Raw genomic sequence first — 20194 nt, 5'->3', positions numbered from 1 at the left:
AGGAAAACTTTCCAAATGAAATAAGTCGGCTTTTATGCACAGAATACTACTGTGAGCTGTTTGTGTTGTTAATGCGTAAGGCAAGCAACTAAAGCAACTATATTCAAAACAAAAAAAAAAAAAAAAAAAAAACAATCGTAGCGAACCGTACTAGGCCGCATACAGTTCTTGCAAAGATTGCGGTTAAAGAAAATTCCAACTTCTTTTCTTTTTTTTTTTTTTAATACAATACAAATTTAAAGGAAAGATTGGTGGTCGACACGTGTGTACGTATTTGGTTACGTTTTTTTTCTACTGTGTTTGTGTGTGTGTGTGTGTGTGTGTGCATGAGTAAAAAGCAAAAAAGTTCGCATTTAAACGGTCGATTGCACAAGTACATAATAATAATAATAATAATAATCGAAAAATATAATTTATGATAACAGCAAACAGGCTACGGTTAAAAAAAAAAAAAAAAATCAAAAAAAAAATAAAGAAAAAAAAAAAACTCGAAAACACGACTATTTTTCTTTTCTTTATTGTACTTGTGAAAAATCAGGTTTGTCTCTTAAGTCTTTTGTTGTTATTTTTTTATTTCGTTTGAATATTTCTACAATCAGCCGCTTTATGGATTGCATTATATAAAAGAATGTTTATGAAGGTATCTTAACTTCAAAATGTATATATGTGTATTGCTTCAAAATACTTATAGGCAAAGATTCCTTACGATTATGTAGTTTATTCAATTTAATGAACAATAATTTCGTAATATATGTATATGAAAAAATATTGAGCCCTTTGCTGATAATATTTTATTAGTATTAAAAAGAAAAAAAAAAAACTTTAAATCCTTTGCTTACAATGTTCTATAAGCATCAAACATGCTCGTAACGTCACTTACTAGCTAAAATCAGGTACAATGAAATAGTCTATAAAAACATTGAGCTCTACTCATGCAAGAGTCTTCTAGTATCAAAATGTGTCGCTTTATAGAGGCCCGCAGCAAATTGGTTCACTGGTGTCAGGTACAACGAAGTAGTCCAAAAAATATTTGGCCCTATATGTACGAGATTCCTTTAGATGCAAAAATGTCACGATTTTTATAGGAACGCAGCCAATCAACCCTAACGTCTATTGGTTGCTAATAATATTATGTCATCTAAAAAATATTGAGCTTCTTTTCAAAAAATAACACAAACAATTATACAAGACGCAGCTTATTAGATCGAATATCTTGCATGAGAGAGAGAGTTTGGCATTTCAGACTTTACGCAATTTGCTTACATGGCTCCATAAGCAGTAATCAAAAAAATTAATCTAAAAAGTATTGGGCTTTTAACTCTCGATGTAGATTTGCACTTATAGAAGTGAACTATTGATCATTGCATCAACAACATAATAATAATAAAATCAAATCTTTTATGTTTGCCTTTAAACACAGAGGTTGTATCAGATTATATTGTACTGTGGTCGCGTTCTTCGACCGATATGTCGAATTTTCGATACCAACCTACACGCAAAAACTTCCAAAGTTTCTGCCAAATTTGAGGCGAACTTTACCGGCCAGGAGAGTGTTTACAACAGACAAACGGACAGATGGACATACCTAAATCGGTTTAGAATTTGACGCTGATCAAGAATACGTCTACTTTATGGGGTCTCTGGAACTTTCTTCCGGGCATTGCGAACGTTCGATAAAAAGAATAATCTACAAATTACTGAATAGAGTTCTGTCGGAATTTGACATATTAGGACGTGGGAAAAATCACTTATCTGCTCAAATCGGGTAGGGTATTGACTCTTTCTTCCAAAGATGTAGACTAGCAATATAAATGCATGAGTACATCAAGATGCCGATCAACGTGAATATCGTTTTATTTGTTGGCTTTTGAACCTAGAACAACAGCGACATTGTGTCATATCTTTCTTTTGAAGTTATCTTCAGTCATTCTTTCCATTTTGTCAGACCAATTTTTCTACGAGCTGTACTGTCAACAACTAAAACGATTGTAATTTGCAAGAAGAGGTCAAAACTTTCCAATAGAAGCGTGCCATTGTCGGACGGCATATAAATCTTACGACCCGAAAAAAATTGAAAAATCTCGACGAAACATAGTAAAATTCCGAAACGCTTTTCAATACACACTTGTGTGTTACGGTCTCTCCAGAAATCCCTGAATAGTATTAAGTCTATTAAGTTATCGCTTTCCCGCTAATCTTGTGAATCCGTCATCTTTAGACAAATTAACAGTGTAAGAATTTTAAAATTGTTCTTGTTTCCTCTTTTCATATATGCCGTCGGCAAAATTTATTTACATGTTTGTATATGACATAGATTTTATTTTATAATTAACTTTTAACTATTTTTATAATTTGTTTTTTCTCATGATTTTGATTTCAGTTGCGCTGAACTGAATAATTAACACCAACAACGACTTGGCATTTGGATTAATATTGCATGTATGATTTTATTATGTATTGTTTGGCCCTTGTATGAGAATTTTTTTCATTGCACAACACAATAGTGGAAAAATTGCAATGAATTTTGCGTAAGCGTACTAAAGCTATTTTGAAAAAGGAATAAAAAAAAAAAAAAAAAGAAACATTTTTCAAAATTGATTGCAACGAGTTGAAAGTTAGGCCAGCCCAATAGCGAGTCGTATTTAATAGCCATGAATAATCTTCATAACAATAGCAAGTTAACGAATCCTTCAATTAATGGTAACGCCTTGGATGCTTTACCGAAATCGTTTGTGGTCTCTATGAAAACTCTTTTCGATATATTAGATGATCAACTAACTGGCTATGTTAAATTCAGTGACATTGAAAAGGGATGGCAAGATGACGGCAACAAAGGTTTACCACATGGGGTCTTGGACTCGTTGCGCAAAGTCACGCCCGCCAATGGCTTATTAACGTTTGAACGTTTCTGTGCCGGTTTAAAATTATGCTTGCTACGCAATCAAAATCAATTAAAGACAAATGATCTAAAAACCACAACGACATTAACTCCTGTTAATGGGATTTGGAAAGCAAAGAGTCCATTGAAAGCATCCCGGCCACCTTCCGCTCCCAGTCTAGCTATAGAAAATCCAATACCTAATAATCCTTGGTCCGATAATGTCAAAACAAATCACATATCTTTTAGCCAAAGAGCTTTAAGTTTACCACAACTTAGTCCAGACTCGGAAGGGGAATTAGCTACATTGCCTCACACTTTACGATCACCACCAAAACCACCAAGAGCTTCTGTAACGAATACTGTAAGTGTTAATAAAACGAATGCAATAGTTTCTGCTTCAACTGTGGATCGTAATGAAATCCGCCATGCCTTACAAAATTGGCAATTGAATATATTGCGTAATAAGATGGAGAACAAGGATAAACTAAGTCCAGCCAACTATTTGCAACAGTGCGGGTATAGAGGTAGCGCTGACGGCGGTTCTTCTTCAGCTACAGACAGTGGCAATTTCATGAATCTCCCTTTGAAAAAGTCCTCATCAAAGAGACGTGAACCCCGAAGGCATACTCTACAAAACGGTATAGACTACAATATGCTGAAACGTCTTAAACAATACGAAGAAGAGCGAGAAGTTTTACTCTTAGGTAAGATCGAAAAATTAGATAATATGCGAATATTAGGTAATTTGTAAAATGTGTATACAAAGGAATTAATGTGTATAAACATTGTACATGAAACAATATGTGACTATATGTATGAGACCGTGAATAACAAATATCCATGTTTCATCATCATAAATATCCCAGACCATAAATATCCCATATAATAATGTTTACAACAAAAGCTCGAAATCTTTCTATGAATATAAACAAGAGCTTAGAAAAACTCTCCCCGCAACATTTACCAGCTCTTGCATTGAAAAAACGACTATGAATTTGGTCATACTGGCTGTTGTTATTCTTATTGGAATTAGAATTTTTGAATGCAATTTTTCAACCTTTTTTTTAGGGCTGGAGGCTGTTAACAAAGCTCGAGAATGGTATACGCAACAGTTGATCAATGTTCAAGAAAAAATTAAATATTTAGGACGAATGGGAAACAATTACACGGTAGGATATTTATAACTAACGTTATTTAAAATATATTATTCAATTTTCCACTCTAGGAACAATGGTCCGAAGTTCAAGAAGAACGGTTAAACTTCCAGAGAGCTCGCGTTATTGAGGTGAATCGATCACTTTCAACTTTACCCGACACTTGGGAAAGAGAAGGCTTCCCGTTACATATTAATTTAGCCATAAGGTCTCCAAATAAAAGTCTTAATCAACGCCTCAACAATGGCTTACCACTGAATAGTGTAAATGACAGATTACGTCAGCAGAATCGTTTGCTTACTAGTGAAGTTCATTTAAAAAGTGAACGTATTGCTATGTTAGAACGCGAAAAACAAACTTTGCTTGCCGAACTATTCGATTTAAAACAACGATCTGGCCTCACTAGGCATACAAATAGTTATTTAAATGCTCTTAGCCAATCGTCACCAGGTTGTAGTTCATCCTCCGGTGGCTTAGGAGACGCGGATGTAGTTTATTAAGAGCAACATTTTATTTAACAACATTGTTTAATTAAATGCATCTTGATATTAAATTAAAAATTAAAATGAATTTTAATTCTATTCAATAGATGCATAAATAAGATAACTTTTCCTTTATCACTTTGGATTGGGGAACAGTCTCATGTATTTGTTCAATTGTCGGTAATTCAAATTATTGCCAGGTGTAATGATACCCTGATTAACGGTGGCTTTGAGAGCTGTTTTACCATCCATGAATACTTTGTAGCATTTTTTAAACTGTGAAATTTCTTTATGGCAAAATTTCTCTACAAAGTCATTATCTTTAAGGCAGGCAAAAAGAATACTCATTTCCTGTAAGCAGGCAACATCGGAACTGGAATCTGATTTCCCACTAACTCTATTCTTCAAACGAAGAGGCAATATCTCCTGGAATGGTACATCTTTTTCATTTTGGGGGGCCCTGGCTTTCCGATTAGCTGCATTAAGAACAGAGAAAATTCGCATGCTAAAAGTTTGTTAATATTATAATTACTAAAAGTAATTCGCAAACTTACCTCTCTTTTTTTTATTAAAAATTTAAGTTATGAAGACTTACTACAGCTGTTTGCAGTTAAGAAATAGTGTTGTAAAGTGTAAAAAATACCAGGCAAATTTTATTAAAAATAAATAAACATAATGATCAGCTGTTCCCAACCAATAATGTTATATGTATTTAACTATAGAGACATATATATATGTAATATACATATAATATCTCTGTATAATATATTGCATTCATCTATTATACCATATATATATTAATATCATATGTTAATATATACATATTAACGCCATATCTTACTATATGTACAATATTAATAATATGCACATTCGTCTCGTTGTCCTTCGAGTTGTTTAAACTTATGTCGCGAAAGAATCACTCGCAATGTATAATTCTCGATCACTTTTCCGCCATTTATAATAACCAAAGTAATGTGTATAAACTTGTGACGTCGCATTCAGGTTTTTGGTGAATTGGAGTTATTTGTTGAATTCTCTTTTTTCATACGATACCGAGTATTCATATTCATGTGATTTATAAAAGATGTCTTAAATTATTATTTTCTACAATCTGTCTACCCTGAAAATCAAAATTGGTTGTATATTAAACCTGAACTATTTTCAATTACAGACAGGTTAATAAAATTACGTAGAAAATGTGGAGAAAACTAATTGCAGAAGTCCTTAAAATTGCGGATTTCTTTGCATTCAAAAAAGAAACCTATTATTATTATTATTATTATTATTAATTTCGCCAGAGAAATAAATTCTAAGACTAAAACTCTTAAAAGCACTAGCATCTAAGGCTATCGGCTTTTTATTAAAAACTCTACCGCACTTGAGATTCGAACCCACGACCATTGACTTGCTAGTCGAGATTCCTCCCCTTCGGCTACTCAGGCGAATAAGAAACCTAATATATATAATTCAAGCTCAATTTATAAGTTAAGAATCGAACACAGAAATGGTGACAAACAGTGATGGAAGCGTTAAAACGTTTACAGCGAAGCTTTAATTGTACTGTCAGCAGATAATAGCAAGCATTATAAAACTAAAAATACAACAGTGTGTTAATAAAATAAATAAGATGTATACGAAAGAACACTAATTTTTATTTTCATTTTGTTTAAAACAAAGAACAAATAGTTCAAACTAATTAATATATTGTTGTTAATGATTAGTTTTTTTATTTTATTTGTTGCAACCGATTTACGTGTAACGTAAAAAAATGAATAAAGAAAAAGTTCTAAATCGTAGCGAGGGACAGACATTATCCGCAGCATCTGAATTGGCGGCAGCCACGAATCCTTTAACAAACAAACTGCAATTAGCGAGATTTCATCCCTATCATGGAGCGAATATAATATTATGCGACGACAATACAGGTAAGATGTATACGAAAGAACACTAATTTTCAATTTGTTTATAATACAAACACTAACATTTTGTATTTAACTTTTTTAACAATACAGTAGCGTTTCGTAAAGCTAGCTTTGCTGATGCGGTTACATTCTCCGAAAAGCCTTTACAACTGGGTGAAATATTTTTAGTAGAAATAGAAAAAAATGAGCGTGGCTGGTCAGGACATATGCGTCTGGGCTTAACTCAATTGGTACCCGATGGCCTGGCAGACGGATTGCCACAATTTGCTTTACCGGATTTAGCTAATTTGGCTACCAGCTGGATTTTTCCAATTTCAAAATTTGAACCGCATTCCTCAGTATCGTGTTCAAACAACGAAATTGATGGAGGCAGTGTAGATGCTATAGAGGCTGCAATAACTGAAGGCCAACCTTCGTCGGCGGTGCTAACAAAAAGTATGTATTGTATTATATAAGCAATTGGAGCTTTATTCAAATATAAGTGTAGAAAAACATAATTGAAAACAAATTTCACGCAACTCAACATTTAAAGCAAGGGCAGCGACTATCAGTGTAAAGTACGATAACATAAAACTTGTCAACATTTGAACAATTCGAGCGTAAAACCATTAAAAAGGATACAAAAAAGTTCCTTTACATCAAGATGAGTAGCGTGATAAACTGAAACGCTGATAATTATTTTTTGTTAATTTGAAATTATACTTCGGATAAGATTAATTCGTAAATTAATGAGACCCTAAATGTTAGATACTAAGTTATAGGTTAGATAAAATCAAATTTCAGGTGCTTGTTAAATTACGAATATGTTCTTTAGGCAAAATTTTGGGCGACTCCATCTACGTACGCACCCCAAGGGGAATGTTTCCGAAACGTTTACTAAGACCAACAGTGGTGGATGTTAACGGTAGCGCAGATTGTAATCCGGGCATATTATTAACAGACAAAGGTTCACGTATAGGCGTGGTATTCGTGCCAACCGAAGCCGATAAAACCAAAGCCGAAATGCATTTTATCATTAATGGTATCGATCGGGGGCCTTGCACAAAGGATATACCAATTGATAAGACCCCATTGCATGTTGTCATCGACGTATATGGTACCACAAAACAAATTCGTATCATACAGTTATACGGCAGTAAGAGCGAAATTATCAATAGTGAATTTAAAATCGCATGCCTTGTTAATAATTCTCTCTTTTCAGTTGTGTCGCTACAAAATGCTTGTCGTGATGCTATCCTACTTAATATCAAGCCGCAAAATATCGACAAGTTGCCGTTGCCAGAACGTTTAAAAAGTTACCTTAAAGGCCAGGATTAAAAAATTTGCTAAATTTTTTTTTTTACATAAATATTTGAAACATCAAACAAGATAATTTTTCTTTAGTTCGATATACAAATTGTACTATTTCGCACAAATTCTTTAACAATTTTCGTGTTTTGTTTTGTTTTTAAGTTATTGGAAAACACTTGTGATGCACTTTTTTGAATACATTATTATTATTGATTATATTTATTTACCTATGTAGCATAATCTATCATTAATTAGAGGAATTTCAAAAATTGACCCAGTTTCCTTACGTACACACAACAACAATCTAAAAATGCTATGAATGTACGCAAATGTTATTTTAGTGACTTTATTGCAACACTCATACATTTGCACACATATTTTAAAACTGAACAAAATAAGAAACAAGTCACGAAGTTTGTATGCATTTCAAAAAAGTATAAAAAAAAATTACACCGGTTATGGTCATGGTCGTGATTAACCAAGACGACTAGTTAATATAATACATAAAACAAATGTTGTGTAATTTAAAATAACTATAAATAAATACCAATCAAAAATCAAAAAAGAAAAAAATTAAGACCCTGTTAAATATTTTACAAAATACTTATACAATATTATAAAAAAAAAAGTGAAGAACAATTTCCACATATATTTCATTCGTTTAGTTTAAAATCCTTCTTGAACTAAAAAACCAAACGGTATTCAATACTATTATTATTTTATATTTTGTAATACATGCATATGTGTTTATTTCTATTAATTCACACACATCTAGCATGATTGTCTACATTCTATTTTAGCTTATACCAGATAATATATATATATATATATAATATATATATATATATTATTTATATACAGCAAATATATGTACAACAAATAAATTATCTCTTTTCTTATTGCCCAAAAAAACATTAACAAAAACATTATTAATTTTTTTTTTTTTTAATTTAAGAAGGTTCGTAGGTTTACTAAATGTCTTAACACGGTTGACTGGATCTCTGTAAACATTAAAGCACGTTTAACATCAAATGAGGCCTTGATTATTAGATGGTTGCATGTATTTTAACAGGCGACTTTTACACTTAACAATTATAAAGAGTTGAGTTATACGGCGTATGCCGACGCTGAATCTTGCTATCGTTTTGATGGACCATCTTTCTTAGGAAAAATCGTATTAACTTTAGGTTTGTTTGCTATAGGCGTAGTTGCCTATAAATTTTACAAAGCTCGCAATGAACGCAATTACCAAAACCTTTGAGCCGCCACTGCTTTTACATCCGCCTTTAATGAGGTCATTAACGCTCCGGCAGCTGCCTCTAATTCTACTGGAAACGATGCTGAACGAGTTTGATTTGTGCAGCCAAGTATAGTTCCCCACCATCGCCGCCACCACCGCCTCCACAGCAGCAAATAAACCAATCTTCACCTTCGGCCTATGAAAGGCTCCTACAAACGTAATTCATTTATCTAAGCATAAAGTCATGGCATCAAGTTCAATTTTTCTCAAGTATAGTCTACTCCTTAATCGTTTCCACAGAATGGCATTAGTTCCACTAGAAATACCTATCAATTAGTAAGCCAGCCGGATTGTCAGTCTTTTTCTTTTTTTTTTTTTTTTTGGTTAGGGGAATAAATGAAAAGAGAACGGTAATGTGTGCGCGTGTGTTAGTACTTTGATGATTACACGTTTGGAAATGTGTTAGTGCGCGAGTGAATGCGTGTTTTTATTACATTTGTGTGTGTACGATTTGCGAAATTTTCCGGATGCCTATTGTAATTTGGCTAATGCTCTAAAAGAGAAAGGACAGGTACGTTGCAATCAAATTATTATGCATTATATTTGCACAAAATCCGATTTCTTCTACAAGGTTAAAGAAGCCGAAGATCGTTACAATACTGCTTTGCGTTTATGTCCTAACCATGCAGACTCTCTTAACAATTTAGCTAACATAAAACCAGAGCAGAGCTTTATCGAGCACGTCTCTATTTGAAGGCGTTGGAGGTATTCCCAGATTTTGCGGCGGCTGTACTTTTTTGTCGTAGGCTATACTATTTTTGTTGTATGCTATACTATTTTTGTCGTAGGCTATACTTTTTTGTCGTAGGCTATACTATTTTTGTCGTAGGCTATACTGACCTCATTTAGCCAATTAGTTAAAAAATGTAGATATAATAAGACGTCAGATGTTGAAAATTTTATCAAACTATATGCAAATAATTCAAACTTTACGTGTAATTGATAATTTTCTTTAGTGTAGATAGCAAATATATTGTAATCTAATGTTTGGCTTCCCGTGATATTAAATATTTCCAAAGCACCCGTTTTTGAAGTAGGCGGTCTTATTAACAACGATTTCATAACAAGAGCTTTTCTGCTTCCTTCAGTTAATGAAGAAGCTAGCGCAGTGTAGTTTGTAGTGGCAGTGTAGGATTAGTGCTTTCTACGATTATTCTCGTGTGGTCGTCAAATTAATTTAATTATTTTAATTAATTTATCTCCGGGCGACATCTCGTTTACCTCATGAAAGTACGTTTTGCTATAATGTCATATTTAGAAAAATATTAGTGCCTTCAAATTTTTAGTTTTTCGTGTTGTATTTTCCTCTTGTCTTTTTTAATTTATTAAAATATATTAATGACATCTTAATTTCGATATTATTATTTTGAAATGATTAAAGAGAAAGCATCTATCCGAGGAAAATAAAAAAATAATTTTAGACTAATGAAATAAATTCTTAGACTAAAAAAAAGACATTGAGGAGTCGTGTACTGTTAAAAAAAAAAAAAGCGACAGCATAGGTCACCGCTTAGCGACGGGGAATTGAGCCCCGGTCGCTCGAATAATAAGCAACGGTATCAGCTCGATTGAGACGTGCAGTTCGATTAATTAGACGCATGGACAGACATCGGACGGAAATTCATAAATTTGAATCATTTTCTAAGTTGATCGACACAACCATTGCCTGTCTATTGACTCGTCTAGCTCATTGACTCGTGTCAGAAATGATGTAAGGTAAGTATAAGATTCTTTTTTTTTATAACAGAGACAATTGGCTTCGTTAAAAAATCGCTTTGTTCAATTAATTTTCTATCATTTGATCTTGTAGTCCTTGTGCGTATCCAGCTTCCCATCAATGATCTTGAAATATTGCTGTGAAAAGTTTCCCATCATTTGCTCCATTTGCTTTTATATATAGCTTTCTGCAAAGATTTACTCTTCGTATAATAAGCTCTCTGTTTATAGCATGTGAAACAAATGAGAACGAATATACACTTATTCTCAAAGCGGCACAATACATGCAAAACAAATGAGAACGAATATACACTTATTCTCAAAGCGGCACAATACATGCAAAACAAATGAGAACGAATATACACTTATTTTATAAATCGGCACAATACATGCAAAACAAATAAGAACGAATATACACTTATTTTATAAATCGGCACAGCTAGCGATATTTTTTCTCTTCTGTTGCGCATAATTACAAGCTTTAAAGCATGAGGGACATGTTTGAAATCATAACTGAAGTTTCGGACACAATTTCGGTTTACGGTATTGTTTCCGCACATTGACGCATTATACTCTCAGTAGAGAAAGCACAGAGTTGTTTTTAATATTTAATTTATGATATTAATGTAAAATGAATGAAAATAATCAAAAGCTCCAGGAAGCTCTATGAGAATAAAAGATGTGATATGAAAGAGAAAGATCCAATTTTTTATAGAAAATTTCATTATTTTTGACGGTTTGTAGACGTAGCAGATCCAGGAAAGTAAGAAATGCTGTAAATAGTAATTGCGGCTCTGAAAATATTAAAGATTCACCGTGCGAAAAATATCGCGAAACGCTAATGAAAATTAATATATTCAGCAAGGTAATCGCGTCGTAGGCAGAGGGAAGCATAGTTTCCAACTTCTTCTAAACATTTACTTTCATGTGTTCAGTTCAGTGTTGATCCCGAACAATAGTTGTAATTCGATTGTTATTTAGCTATACAATATATATTTTCCTTTCATCATTGCGGTTAAGCTATTTAAAACTTCGAAACGTTACCTTTTTTACGTTTGTGCTGACGTGTTTAAAGAAAAAAGCAACTTGAAATATAATCGTCCTTTACTATACAAAATGATACACAGACAAATGCACGTGTGCTTTAGCCTAGAAATTGAATCAGGCTATTGTTAAGCATAATAGCGTATTTGGGAAAAATCTTTCTGTGGAAAACATATGCCATTTCTTTTACATGTGACATTATATGGCAATAGAATACTTTCCGACGGAAATAAGTTTAGAATACGTGATTTGATATAAAAATGTACGATCCTAAGTCGGGATCATACAGAAGGACCCTCTTGAGAAGTAGACGTTTGTACGACAATAATGCGCAATTTTTAATATTGATTGCGAAACATAGTAGGAAAATAGTTGACGACAGCTTTACCTGACTTTACGTGACGTTTAAGATCTATTTTTTTTTTAAGAGTTTGGAAACTCTGCTCGGTAAATAATAATTTCCGTTTAATCTTATTTCGTATTCAACAGAAATTTTTCGTGTTATTATTTTTATGCACAGTTTAGTTAATTTCAAAAGCGAGAGAGTCAGTTATTTTCTGTGAATTACGTAACCCAGATCCAGCAGCTGCTTTCTTGTTTCAGTCTTCTCTTCGTTCATATATGAATTCATGAATTTTTTACGAGATATTTCACCTTTTCAGCACTGACAAAAAGAAGAAGAAGAGAATTTCAAATGATACGTTTTGTTTCTTGCATTTTCAAATTATTGTTAAACTTGACATTACCCAGGGATCATTTATATTTTCTTAAAATAGGTCAAGACAATTTTTATCGCAACAAACCAGTTAAGCCTATAGCCTTTTTGCGTACCAATCCCAACTTAATCTCGACTGTTTGCAAAGGGCAAAGTTAGAGTTGGCTTCCTCTTTTCCCAAACTTTTAGACATTTTTATATCATTCTAATGACATGAAAAACTTCTAACATTTTTATGGTTTCTACGGAAAACCAATTTCAAGGTTGAGATAAAGACTTGAAAGATTGGTGGAAAAAAAATCCGAAAGGTTATGATAAAAGTTGATACCCCTACATATTTGTTTTGCCTCAGGGGCGAACGCTATTGAAAATGCCTGGGATCGGACCGGTTTTTTTGATCCTACTATAGTGTTTTTGTTTGTTTTCAGCATTACAAAAATGAGGAACATTACTTGAACAAACAGAATGGATACACAAGTGTTCACCTTACTTGTATTTCAGCCTGACTTGGCGCAGAACAAATTTTACGTAATCAAATTCAAATACAATTAAAAGTTCTATCGAAAATCGATTCATTTTATTGAAATATGCTTATTATTTTTTATTAACTACAATCTAGTTTTTTACCAAAAATATTTATAACATTTAATTACTTAGCCCCACGATTTTCGGCCAATTTCTCTTTAAAAAGATTCTTTAATTCTTGGGCTCCCTCTTCGTTGGTTTCCATGTAATAAGGCAACTCAGCCATTCGTGTCAACCATGCCAGTACATTTGGAAATTTGAATTCATCAATGGGTGCCACCTCATTAACCGATGTTACTGTAGCCAAGCAGCAAAAATCACCAATAGTCATAACGTCTCCGCACAGATATGGTTCATTTTTGAGAAATTGTTCCATTATCTCGTAGCATTTTTGTATATAAGCAATTTTATCCATTGAGCAATCGGTGGAACCATAATACAATATTGGTTCATAGAGAAAACGTAAACGAGCGAATAAATGACCCGAATCGAAATGTAGGCGGGCATCAACTAATGCTCTCTTCACCAAATCTTTCGGATACAGTTGATCGTCGTTAGCATATTTTTCAACTAAATAGGCGCAAATCGCATGAGAATCATATACAACTGCATCGCCATCAACCAAAGTCGGTATAGTGTGCTGAGGATTGATTTTAATGAATTCTGGTGTTAAATGTTCGCCTTTCATAAGATTTATGGGTCTAAACGAATAAGAAGAAGAGAAAAAGATTGTGTTTTTCAATTAATTAAGAAACTCTTAAAATCAATACAAACGGATGCACTCACTTCAGTTCAAGCTCAAGATCAATAGCCTTAGCCGTAAGCAACACAGCTCGTGCTGGTGGACTTAGTTTTGCATAATAGAGCACAGGTCTCGACATTTTTTATGATTATCTGAAATGAATTTGCAAAATCAACAATTATTAAAGGTAAATAAACGAGAGCTGCTTTATTATTCGCCTCAAAAAAACTTCGAATCCAATATCACGAATAGTATGGGATCCGCTAAAGCATATAATTCCTAATTTTCTTTTTTTTGTTTTTTTTTTTTTGCATTCATTCATTGGGCGGTATTTTCATTTTATTCTAAGATGACAGACCAAAAGAAGGATAGACGGATTTTGGAATATCGGACCAAAAACAAAAATCTTAACATATTATGAAATCTCTGATGAATAACGTGAAGTGTTATCAGTAAAATAACAAACCGAACATAGCGCTTTTCTCTGGTCATGGATATTAATATGAAAATTTGCAAAGGATTTACGCCGCCTTACTTGCAATGAATGATATGAGAGAGATGTTCACCAGAATCGAAATTTATAAAATGTGATAAGTTGACGAGTCGGGATAGTATCACATTTTCGACCATTTCCCATATAATTCCTTATTTTGAAAAGTCGGTTTGTGAATAAATTTATGGTGCGACGCAATCCTCTGTAGTCCTTTTACTTATTTAAGGCTACTTTTATTTCTTGTTATCAGTGACTGCACCTTCGGTCTGGCCTTCTAATTCCTACAAACGTGTTTTTCGCCACTATCAATTTCAAAATATTTACCGTGAAGGCTCAATCCTGTACTCGCATTCGAGATAACAAGATACGTGAACCTATACGGGATAGTATTCGTTTTGGGCTTGGACATCCAAGATAAGCAAATTTAAATAAATAAAAATCACCCAACTCTTTATGGCGCTGAGGAATTGCATTGCATTAATTGTTTTAGTATGTAAATTGTGCAAAATTGCAGGTCAAAGCAAGTTAAATGAAAAAAAAAAGTTAAAAAGAAAATTCATATTTATATTCACTTAAAATGTTACATTGATTACTTTATTAAGTAAGAAAATAGCAAATCTGTTGTCATATCTGATACTAATTAGTAAAAAAATATAAAATGATATAATTAATTTTCTTTTTAATGTATAACATTTAGTTATTAGTGTTATACAATTGAATGAATTATTGTGAATAATTAAAAAAATTAATTTAATTTATTAATTAACAAATATTAATTGTTTAATTTTTAATTCAAATAAAAATTAATCATTATTAATAAATTATTCTTTTTTTTGTTAATTAATTAATTAATTTGTTAATTAACTTATAACAAACTTAATTTAATTTATTCATGAATAATTAATTAGTTCTTAATTAATATAAAGTGAAATAAAAACGCCCATCTAAACACGGCTCATCCTAAAATTTTCTATAACACTTCGATTAATACGGTTATTCTTCCAATACGAAATATTTTTGATGCCTGCGTTTGGCTTAAAGCCAAAATGTGTCTTTTTATCAAATTTCATCGAGGCTTTTCAAAAATTGTGACCTGTAGGTTGAACGAAAGGAGACAAAATGGCCAGACGGGCAGACAAGCTTAACCTCACAAAGTGATTCTGAATCGGTGGGTCTATCTCAAGTTCGTCCCGTTGTTACATATATCGGCAAGTGATGTAGGGTATAAATAATTCTTAATAAATAATCATTATTCACAAATTAATAATAATTAGTTTAAATTATCATATTAATCAAATTATTAATTAATTAATAATTTTTTAAATTATTTTTTTTTTAAATTAATTGTTTTAAAAAAAATGTTATTAATTCTTAATTATGTCAATAATTAATTAATGAATTAATTAATATTTCACTAAACAATAAATAACGAAAATTTATGCAGCGGTTTCAAACGGAATTGATCGGCTCTTTATAGCATGAACATGAACAAAGTTTAAAAAATATTAAGCTTAGTCATACAGACAGCATTAATTGATCCCAAATGTCTGCGTATATGTATTAAGAATTGTTAAAAATTATAACATAATTAGAAATGTTTACAGTAAGTAATGAAAACGCGCAGTTCAGTGTACTTCACAGTTAAATTATTTAAATTGATAATAAACGGATATATACATGCATATATATATACATATGTTTAGCCTCTAATTCAATCCGTAATGAAAATTGGGTGAACTTAAACATCGAAGCTATTCAATCAATGCAGCTATAAACGACAAGTGTAGTCGCAAAATGCCGATCGCCATCGTTTATAGCTTTGATTTAATCGCTGTCACTAGTGACGTAGGCCGACCGGAAGCCATGACCAATCAATCAATGCAAACAATCGATAACTGGCCGCATCTAGATCTTAGAAACCACTTCCGTTCGCTTATATAGTTTTTTATCGTCTTTTTTCATTTTTGACTTTTCAGAAGTGTCAAATCGAAATTGATCGAAAATAATAACAATTTTTTTTCTTTCATAGCTCTTACAGCTTAACATTGATACTTTCGTAAACTGTCGCCTTCAATTTGATTAAGATTTGTGCGAGCAAAGCAAAGTTGATTGTATACGAAATTTATCCAATTTTCGGAATAACCTATATGCGGGTATATATGTATGTTTTGTACAAAAATTTGGCAAAATTCTCTATGTCAATCAATTTTGAAATTAATAAAAGCGAAAGTGAAAGATAAGAATCCTTGCTTATGCCCGATCTATCTTATGCTTATTAGACGACTATCGTACAGCAAATTGTATAGCGCCATGAAGCGCTCAAGTGCGGGGCTCGGCGTTGCCTTACGCTTCAAAAACTTAGTTCTATGTAAATTGTTTTAAAAATTAAAGGAAGAGAGGGGGGAACCAAATTTTTCAAATCACAACCGTCTCCGGCAATGCATTTAATCGGACTAGTTTTGCATGTATGCCTATCACGATCATTAAATATTAATTTATGCGAAACACTTGCTTATTTACACATCTGGCGGCTAAGTTTCTATACATGCACTATATTGAAGTTGTGTTTAATTATTAAATTGTTTTTGTGTTTTCGCGTTTTTTTTTTTGTTTCATTTTACTTATTCTAAATTTTAATAAAATTTTCATTTTCTCCCGCGAAAAGCAAAAAAAATTTTTTGTATCGAAATTCTTGCAGATAACATACATACGCCGTTAATTAGCAAAATGCTCTCTATGAATACGCGATTATCGTCTCAATAAAGAGAACTTTTAAATTACTTTATGTAAATGTGTTGGAAAAATCTTGTCGTATTAGCACCTTTTTGTTTCTGTTTACAACCGGCTGCAATAACTTCTCACTACTGCAGTTGCTACAAAACTAATTTTTTCTCACTTTTTCGACCCAATACAGTGTAGTAGTTACTTAGTATAAGCGGTTTTTTTTTATTATTTTTATTTTTATTTTTTTTTTTTATTTTGTTGCGAAAATTGAAAGCTATATAGTATATAAGCGAACGTATCTTTCGTGTAAGTAATGGCACAGTTAGCGAATTCTTAATGCAGTGTAAAGAACTCAATTGTTTGATGTATGACTTATGCATGCATAAGTATAATATAATAATAATAGCTAGGCCTTCATATGCTTTGAATTACAGTATTTTTATAGGAACTTTTTCTCAAACGAAGTTCTCTTTGAAAATACAATTCAATCTATTGATTATTGATTTAAAAAAACAAAAAATTTACGATCGAATTCAATTGACTCTTGGAAATAAATCTTCTGCTAAATAATGTATTAATAAGTATTTTAAAGTATGTATGTAAAGAAAGTAATAAAAAGACATCGGTTGAAGGAAATAGAAAGAAAAAATAGACAAGTACACAGACACGTGTTGGGAGTGAATCACTAAACCGTCGCAAAGAAGCAAATGCTCGTGAAAAAATGCAGTTCAATTCCCGAACCATATGAAAAGTTACCAAAATTGGAGGTTAAATTTATTTTTTTTTCGTTTATTAAGCATTTTATTTAAAGAATCCGATATTGCAGTGATATTGTAGATATCATTTAGATTTTTGCCAAGGGGTCTTAACGGTCTGAACACCTCGCAATTATTTGGCATTGGCTCTTCGAAACTCTGAAGCCGATCAAACCATGTAAGTATTATTTATTGACTTAGTTAAGAGGGAAACAAACATCAAAGACTAAGGTAAGGCTAACAAAAGCAGTCTATTTTCATTTGGCGGCTAAGAGATAAACGTGTAGAGAGTTTGTTTGGAAGATTATCAGATGACCATTAACTTCTTATCGGAACACGTCGGTATTTATAACGACTGCACTTAAATGTATGTGGTGGGTATCTTTTCTTCGTTCATAATTCGAGAAAATGCAAAGTTAATACAAAACCCAATATTTTCAGTCCAATGCTGATTCATTTAAAAGTGAGCCAAAAAAGAACAAATATTTTTTTAGTCAAGCGTCGTCAAACTTTTGTGGAACAGTGCGTTCAAGAAAATGCTCATATTCAATAATTAGGCCAACGTTGTACCGCAGTATATAGCAAAGGCGAGCAATAATAGATATTGGATCTGTTTTCTTGCTCTTATATCGTTTTATTTTTTATGCTTTCAAACATCCCAAGAAAATATTCTTTCCGTCCAACATTCCAAAATTGCTCGATAATCGTCCATTTAGTTGCGTGTCGGCTTATTCTCAATTTATAAACAACCATTTAGTTGCGTGTCGGTTTATCGTGCTTAGGGTATTTGAGCCGTAGCATATTACAAAAAGCCATATTCCCTTTGGATGTTAGTCTATAGTTTGTTATGTGGAAGGCAATAAAAGCTCTTGGGTTTGTATTTTTTCAGTCTTTTTTGGTTTTTTCTACCGTGCATTCCTTGTTAGTGTGACTAAGGTGATGTATAGCCTTTTTGTAACGTAAATGCCACCGAGGTTTTTGGGCCACCATTTAATAAAGCCTAGTGCCGACACAGCTTTATTTAACGATAGCTCAAAGTGCAGATTAGAGCGTAGCCTTAAACTTTAAGGAACCGGGCGTGAAAAGTGCTTTATACGCGTTCAATTAAAACATTCTTAATTTTTAATGAATTTTTTTTTTAAAATTCACGATCTCTTAGAGAAAAGTTTGTTTAAAACGCTTCCGAAGCCTTGAAGGTTAGTAACACCTGTTAATTTATTTTCTTTTTTTTTTATTGATATGCATTATTTATTTATGCATAAGACATTAGCTAACAAGTGCTCAATACGAAAAAAACGATTACAAGGAAACAAAATTTAGTTGAATTGTACAGCATGAAAAGAAGGTTATATGTACAGAGCATAAGATGAATTTTTCCCTTTTGTTAGATTATCTATAAAGGAAAAGAAGTATAGAATGAGTGATAACGTAGGTCTACGTTAATGCATGTCGACGTACCAAATTTCATCAAAAGATCTCAAAAATTGCGACATATAGGTTGAACACACACACACAAACAGGACGGACGAATGAAGGAACAGACAGACAAGCTTATATCCACTCAGAAGGTAACTTTGAATCTATCGATATATAATAAAAACTGGCTCTGTCTCAAGTTCTTATGGGTGTTGCAAGCTTGTGCGCAAACTCAATGCACTCTCTTTACTACAAGTCAGTCTTCACGGCTTCAAGCGCGATAGAGTTTGCCTTAGTCATAGTTATAATGAGGATGCAGTCGACAAAGGCATAACACTGCACTGCACTCACCCCGCTATCTCTATCCCTTTCCTGACTTCTTTAGGACTGAGCAAATTTAAAACAAAAAATGTGGCATAGAGCAAAAAAGTAAAATAGATGATCGATCACCAGTAACCAACGGCTGTCGGTTTAATATAATGCTGTTGACTAAAGCAGAGGAAGAAAATTTTAAATTAAAACAATTAGAAACGATACGGTCGAATAAATGCGTCCATGAAATAATCCAACTCTGCCTCATCTACTCTAGACTTACGTGATGAGTTTAAGAAAAATCAATACAAATTAAAGAGTAATTAGGTCGACGAGAAAGGAACATCTATTCAACCTATTTTTTTTTTTTTTTTTTTCATGTTCTGACTGTAAAATGAACTGAAAAATAATCGAAAATTGAATATAAAAATATCTCGTTTTACGGAATCGTATTAAAACAATAAAAGTAAAATTCTTACTTGCCCACCTCTGTTTAAAAGAACATCACTTGGAACGTTGTTGAGTAAATCGTAAAGGCTTTTAACTTCAATCGCATTTCATTATCAAATCATAGCATAGGTTAATCATACTTATTTTATTAATAATAATTTATATATTTATAAAGTAATGTGTACGTGAACACGCACTCAACACAATTGACTGATTGATTTATTTATTTATTTATTTGTTTTGTTTATTTTAGCGTATAAGTAAAATAATACA

General features: G+C 32.4%; 4 protein-coding genes across 10 annotated transcripts; 2 read left to right on the top strand and 2 right to left on the bottom strand.

Moving 5' to 3' along the window:
* Positions 1 to 119: 119 nt before the first annotated feature.
* On the top strand, positions 120 to 4629 carry LOC119636082 (suppressor APC domain-containing protein 2). 4 transcript variants are annotated; one of them, XM_038031196.1, is made up of 4 exons: positions 120 to 266; positions 2381 to 3585; positions 3950 to 4050; positions 4107 to 4629. In XM_038031196.1, exons 2-4 carry the CDS (start codon positions 2652 to 2654, stop codon positions 4533 to 4535), a joined length of 1464 nt encoding a protein of 487 aa, XP_037887124.1. In that variant the 5' UTR covers positions 120 to 266; positions 2381 to 2651; the 3' UTR covers positions 4536 to 4629. The 4 variants fall into 4 exon arrangements, with proteins under 4 accessions (XP_037887124.1, XP_037887126.1, XP_037887125.1 ...); XM_038031198.1 differs by lacking the exon at positions 120 to 266 and adding an exon at positions 500 to 538; XM_038031197.1 differs by lacking the exon at positions 120 to 266 and adding an exon at positions 557 to 640.
* LOC119636083 (coiled-coil-helix-coiled-coil-helix domain-containing protein 1) lies at positions 4573 to 5135 on the bottom strand. Its single transcript, XM_038031200.1, has 2 exons — positions 5072 to 5135; positions 4573 to 5022 (listed from the first exon to the last, which is right to left on the bottom strand). The coding sequence occupies exon 2, from the start codon at positions 5019 to 5021 to the stop codon at positions 4653 to 4655; it is 369 nt and encodes a 122-aa protein (XP_037887128.1). The 5' UTR covers position 5022; positions 5072 to 5135; the 3' UTR covers positions 4573 to 4652.
* Positions 5136 to 6228: 1093 nt separating this feature from the next.
* On the top strand, positions 6229 to 7792 carry LOC119635743 (neuralized-like protein 2). The gene is made up of 4 exons (XM_038030737.1): positions 6229 to 6442; positions 6530 to 6874; positions 7254 to 7574; positions 7641 to 7792. Exons 1-4 carry the CDS (start codon positions 6286 to 6288, stop codon positions 7754 to 7756), a joined length of 939 nt encoding a protein of 312 aa, XP_037886665.1. The 5' UTR covers positions 6229 to 6285; the 3' UTR covers positions 7757 to 7792.
* Positions 7793 to 13110: 5318 nt separating this feature from the next.
* On the bottom strand, positions 13111 to 17152 carry LOC119635964 (glutathione S-transferase 1). 4 transcript variants are annotated; one of them, XM_038031014.1, is made up of 3 exons: positions 17086 to 17152; positions 13816 to 13923; positions 13111 to 13730 (listed from the first exon to the last, which is right to left on the bottom strand). In XM_038031014.1, exons 2-3 carry the CDS (start codon positions 13908 to 13910, stop codon positions 13154 to 13156), a joined length of 672 nt encoding a protein of 223 aa, XP_037886942.1. In that variant the 5' UTR covers positions 13911 to 13923; positions 17086 to 17152; the 3' UTR covers positions 13111 to 13153. The 4 variants fall into 4 exon arrangements, with proteins under 4 accessions (XP_037886942.1, XP_037886944.1, XP_037886943.1 ...); XM_038031016.1 differs by having other exon boundaries at positions 16972 to 17143; XM_038031015.1 differs by having other exon boundaries at positions 16976 to 17143.
* Between the last annotated feature and the right edge of the window lie 3042 nt (positions 17153 to 20194).

This window comes from Glossina fuscipes, unplaced genomic scaffold, assembly GCF_014805625.2.
Source record: "Glossina fuscipes isolate IAEA_lab_2018 unplaced genomic scaffold, Yale_Gfus_2 27, whole genome shotgun sequence".
Taxonomy (NCBI): Eukaryota; Metazoa; Arthropoda; class Insecta; order Diptera; family Glossinidae; genus Glossina; species Glossina fuscipes.
Note: the sequence above shows the minus strand (reverse complement) of the source record. Positions and strands in the feature narration are given on the sequence as shown.

Coding starts and splice junctions, on each gene's coding strand:
- LOC119636082 (XM_038031196.1), top strand. CDS start 2,652: ATGAATAATCTTCATAACAATAGCAAGTTAACGAATCCTTCAATTAAT. Junction 3,586..3,949: donor GCGAGAAGTTTTACTCTTAG/GTAAGATCGAAA, acceptor CCTTTTTTTTAG/GGCTGGAGGCTGTTAACAAA. Junction 4,051..4,106: donor GAATGGGAAACAATTACACG/GTAGGATATTTA, acceptor TTTCCACTCTAG/GAACAATGGTCCGAAGTTCA.
- LOC119636083 (XM_038031200.1), bottom strand. CDS start 5,021: ATGCGAATTTTCTCTGTTCTTAATGCAGCTAATCGGAAAGCCAGGGCC.
- LOC119635743 (XM_038030737.1), top strand. CDS start 6,286: ATGAATAAAGAAAAAGTTCTAAATCGTAGCGAGGGACAGACATTATCC. Junction 6,443..6,529: donor ATTATGCGACGACAATACAG/GTAAGATGTATA, acceptor TTAACAATACAG/TAGCGTTTCGTAAAGCTAGC. Junction 6,875..7,253: donor GTCGGCGGTGCTAACAAAAA/GTATGTATTGTA, acceptor TATGTTCTTTAG/GCAAAATTTTGGGCGACTCC.
- LOC119635964 (XM_038031014.1), bottom strand. CDS start 13,910: ATGTCGAGACCTGTGCTCTATTATGCAAAACTAAGTCCACCAGCACGA. Junction 13,731..13,815: donor GATCTTGAGCTTGAACTGAA/GTGAGTGCATCC, acceptor TTATTCGTTTAG/ACCCATAAATCTTATGAAAG.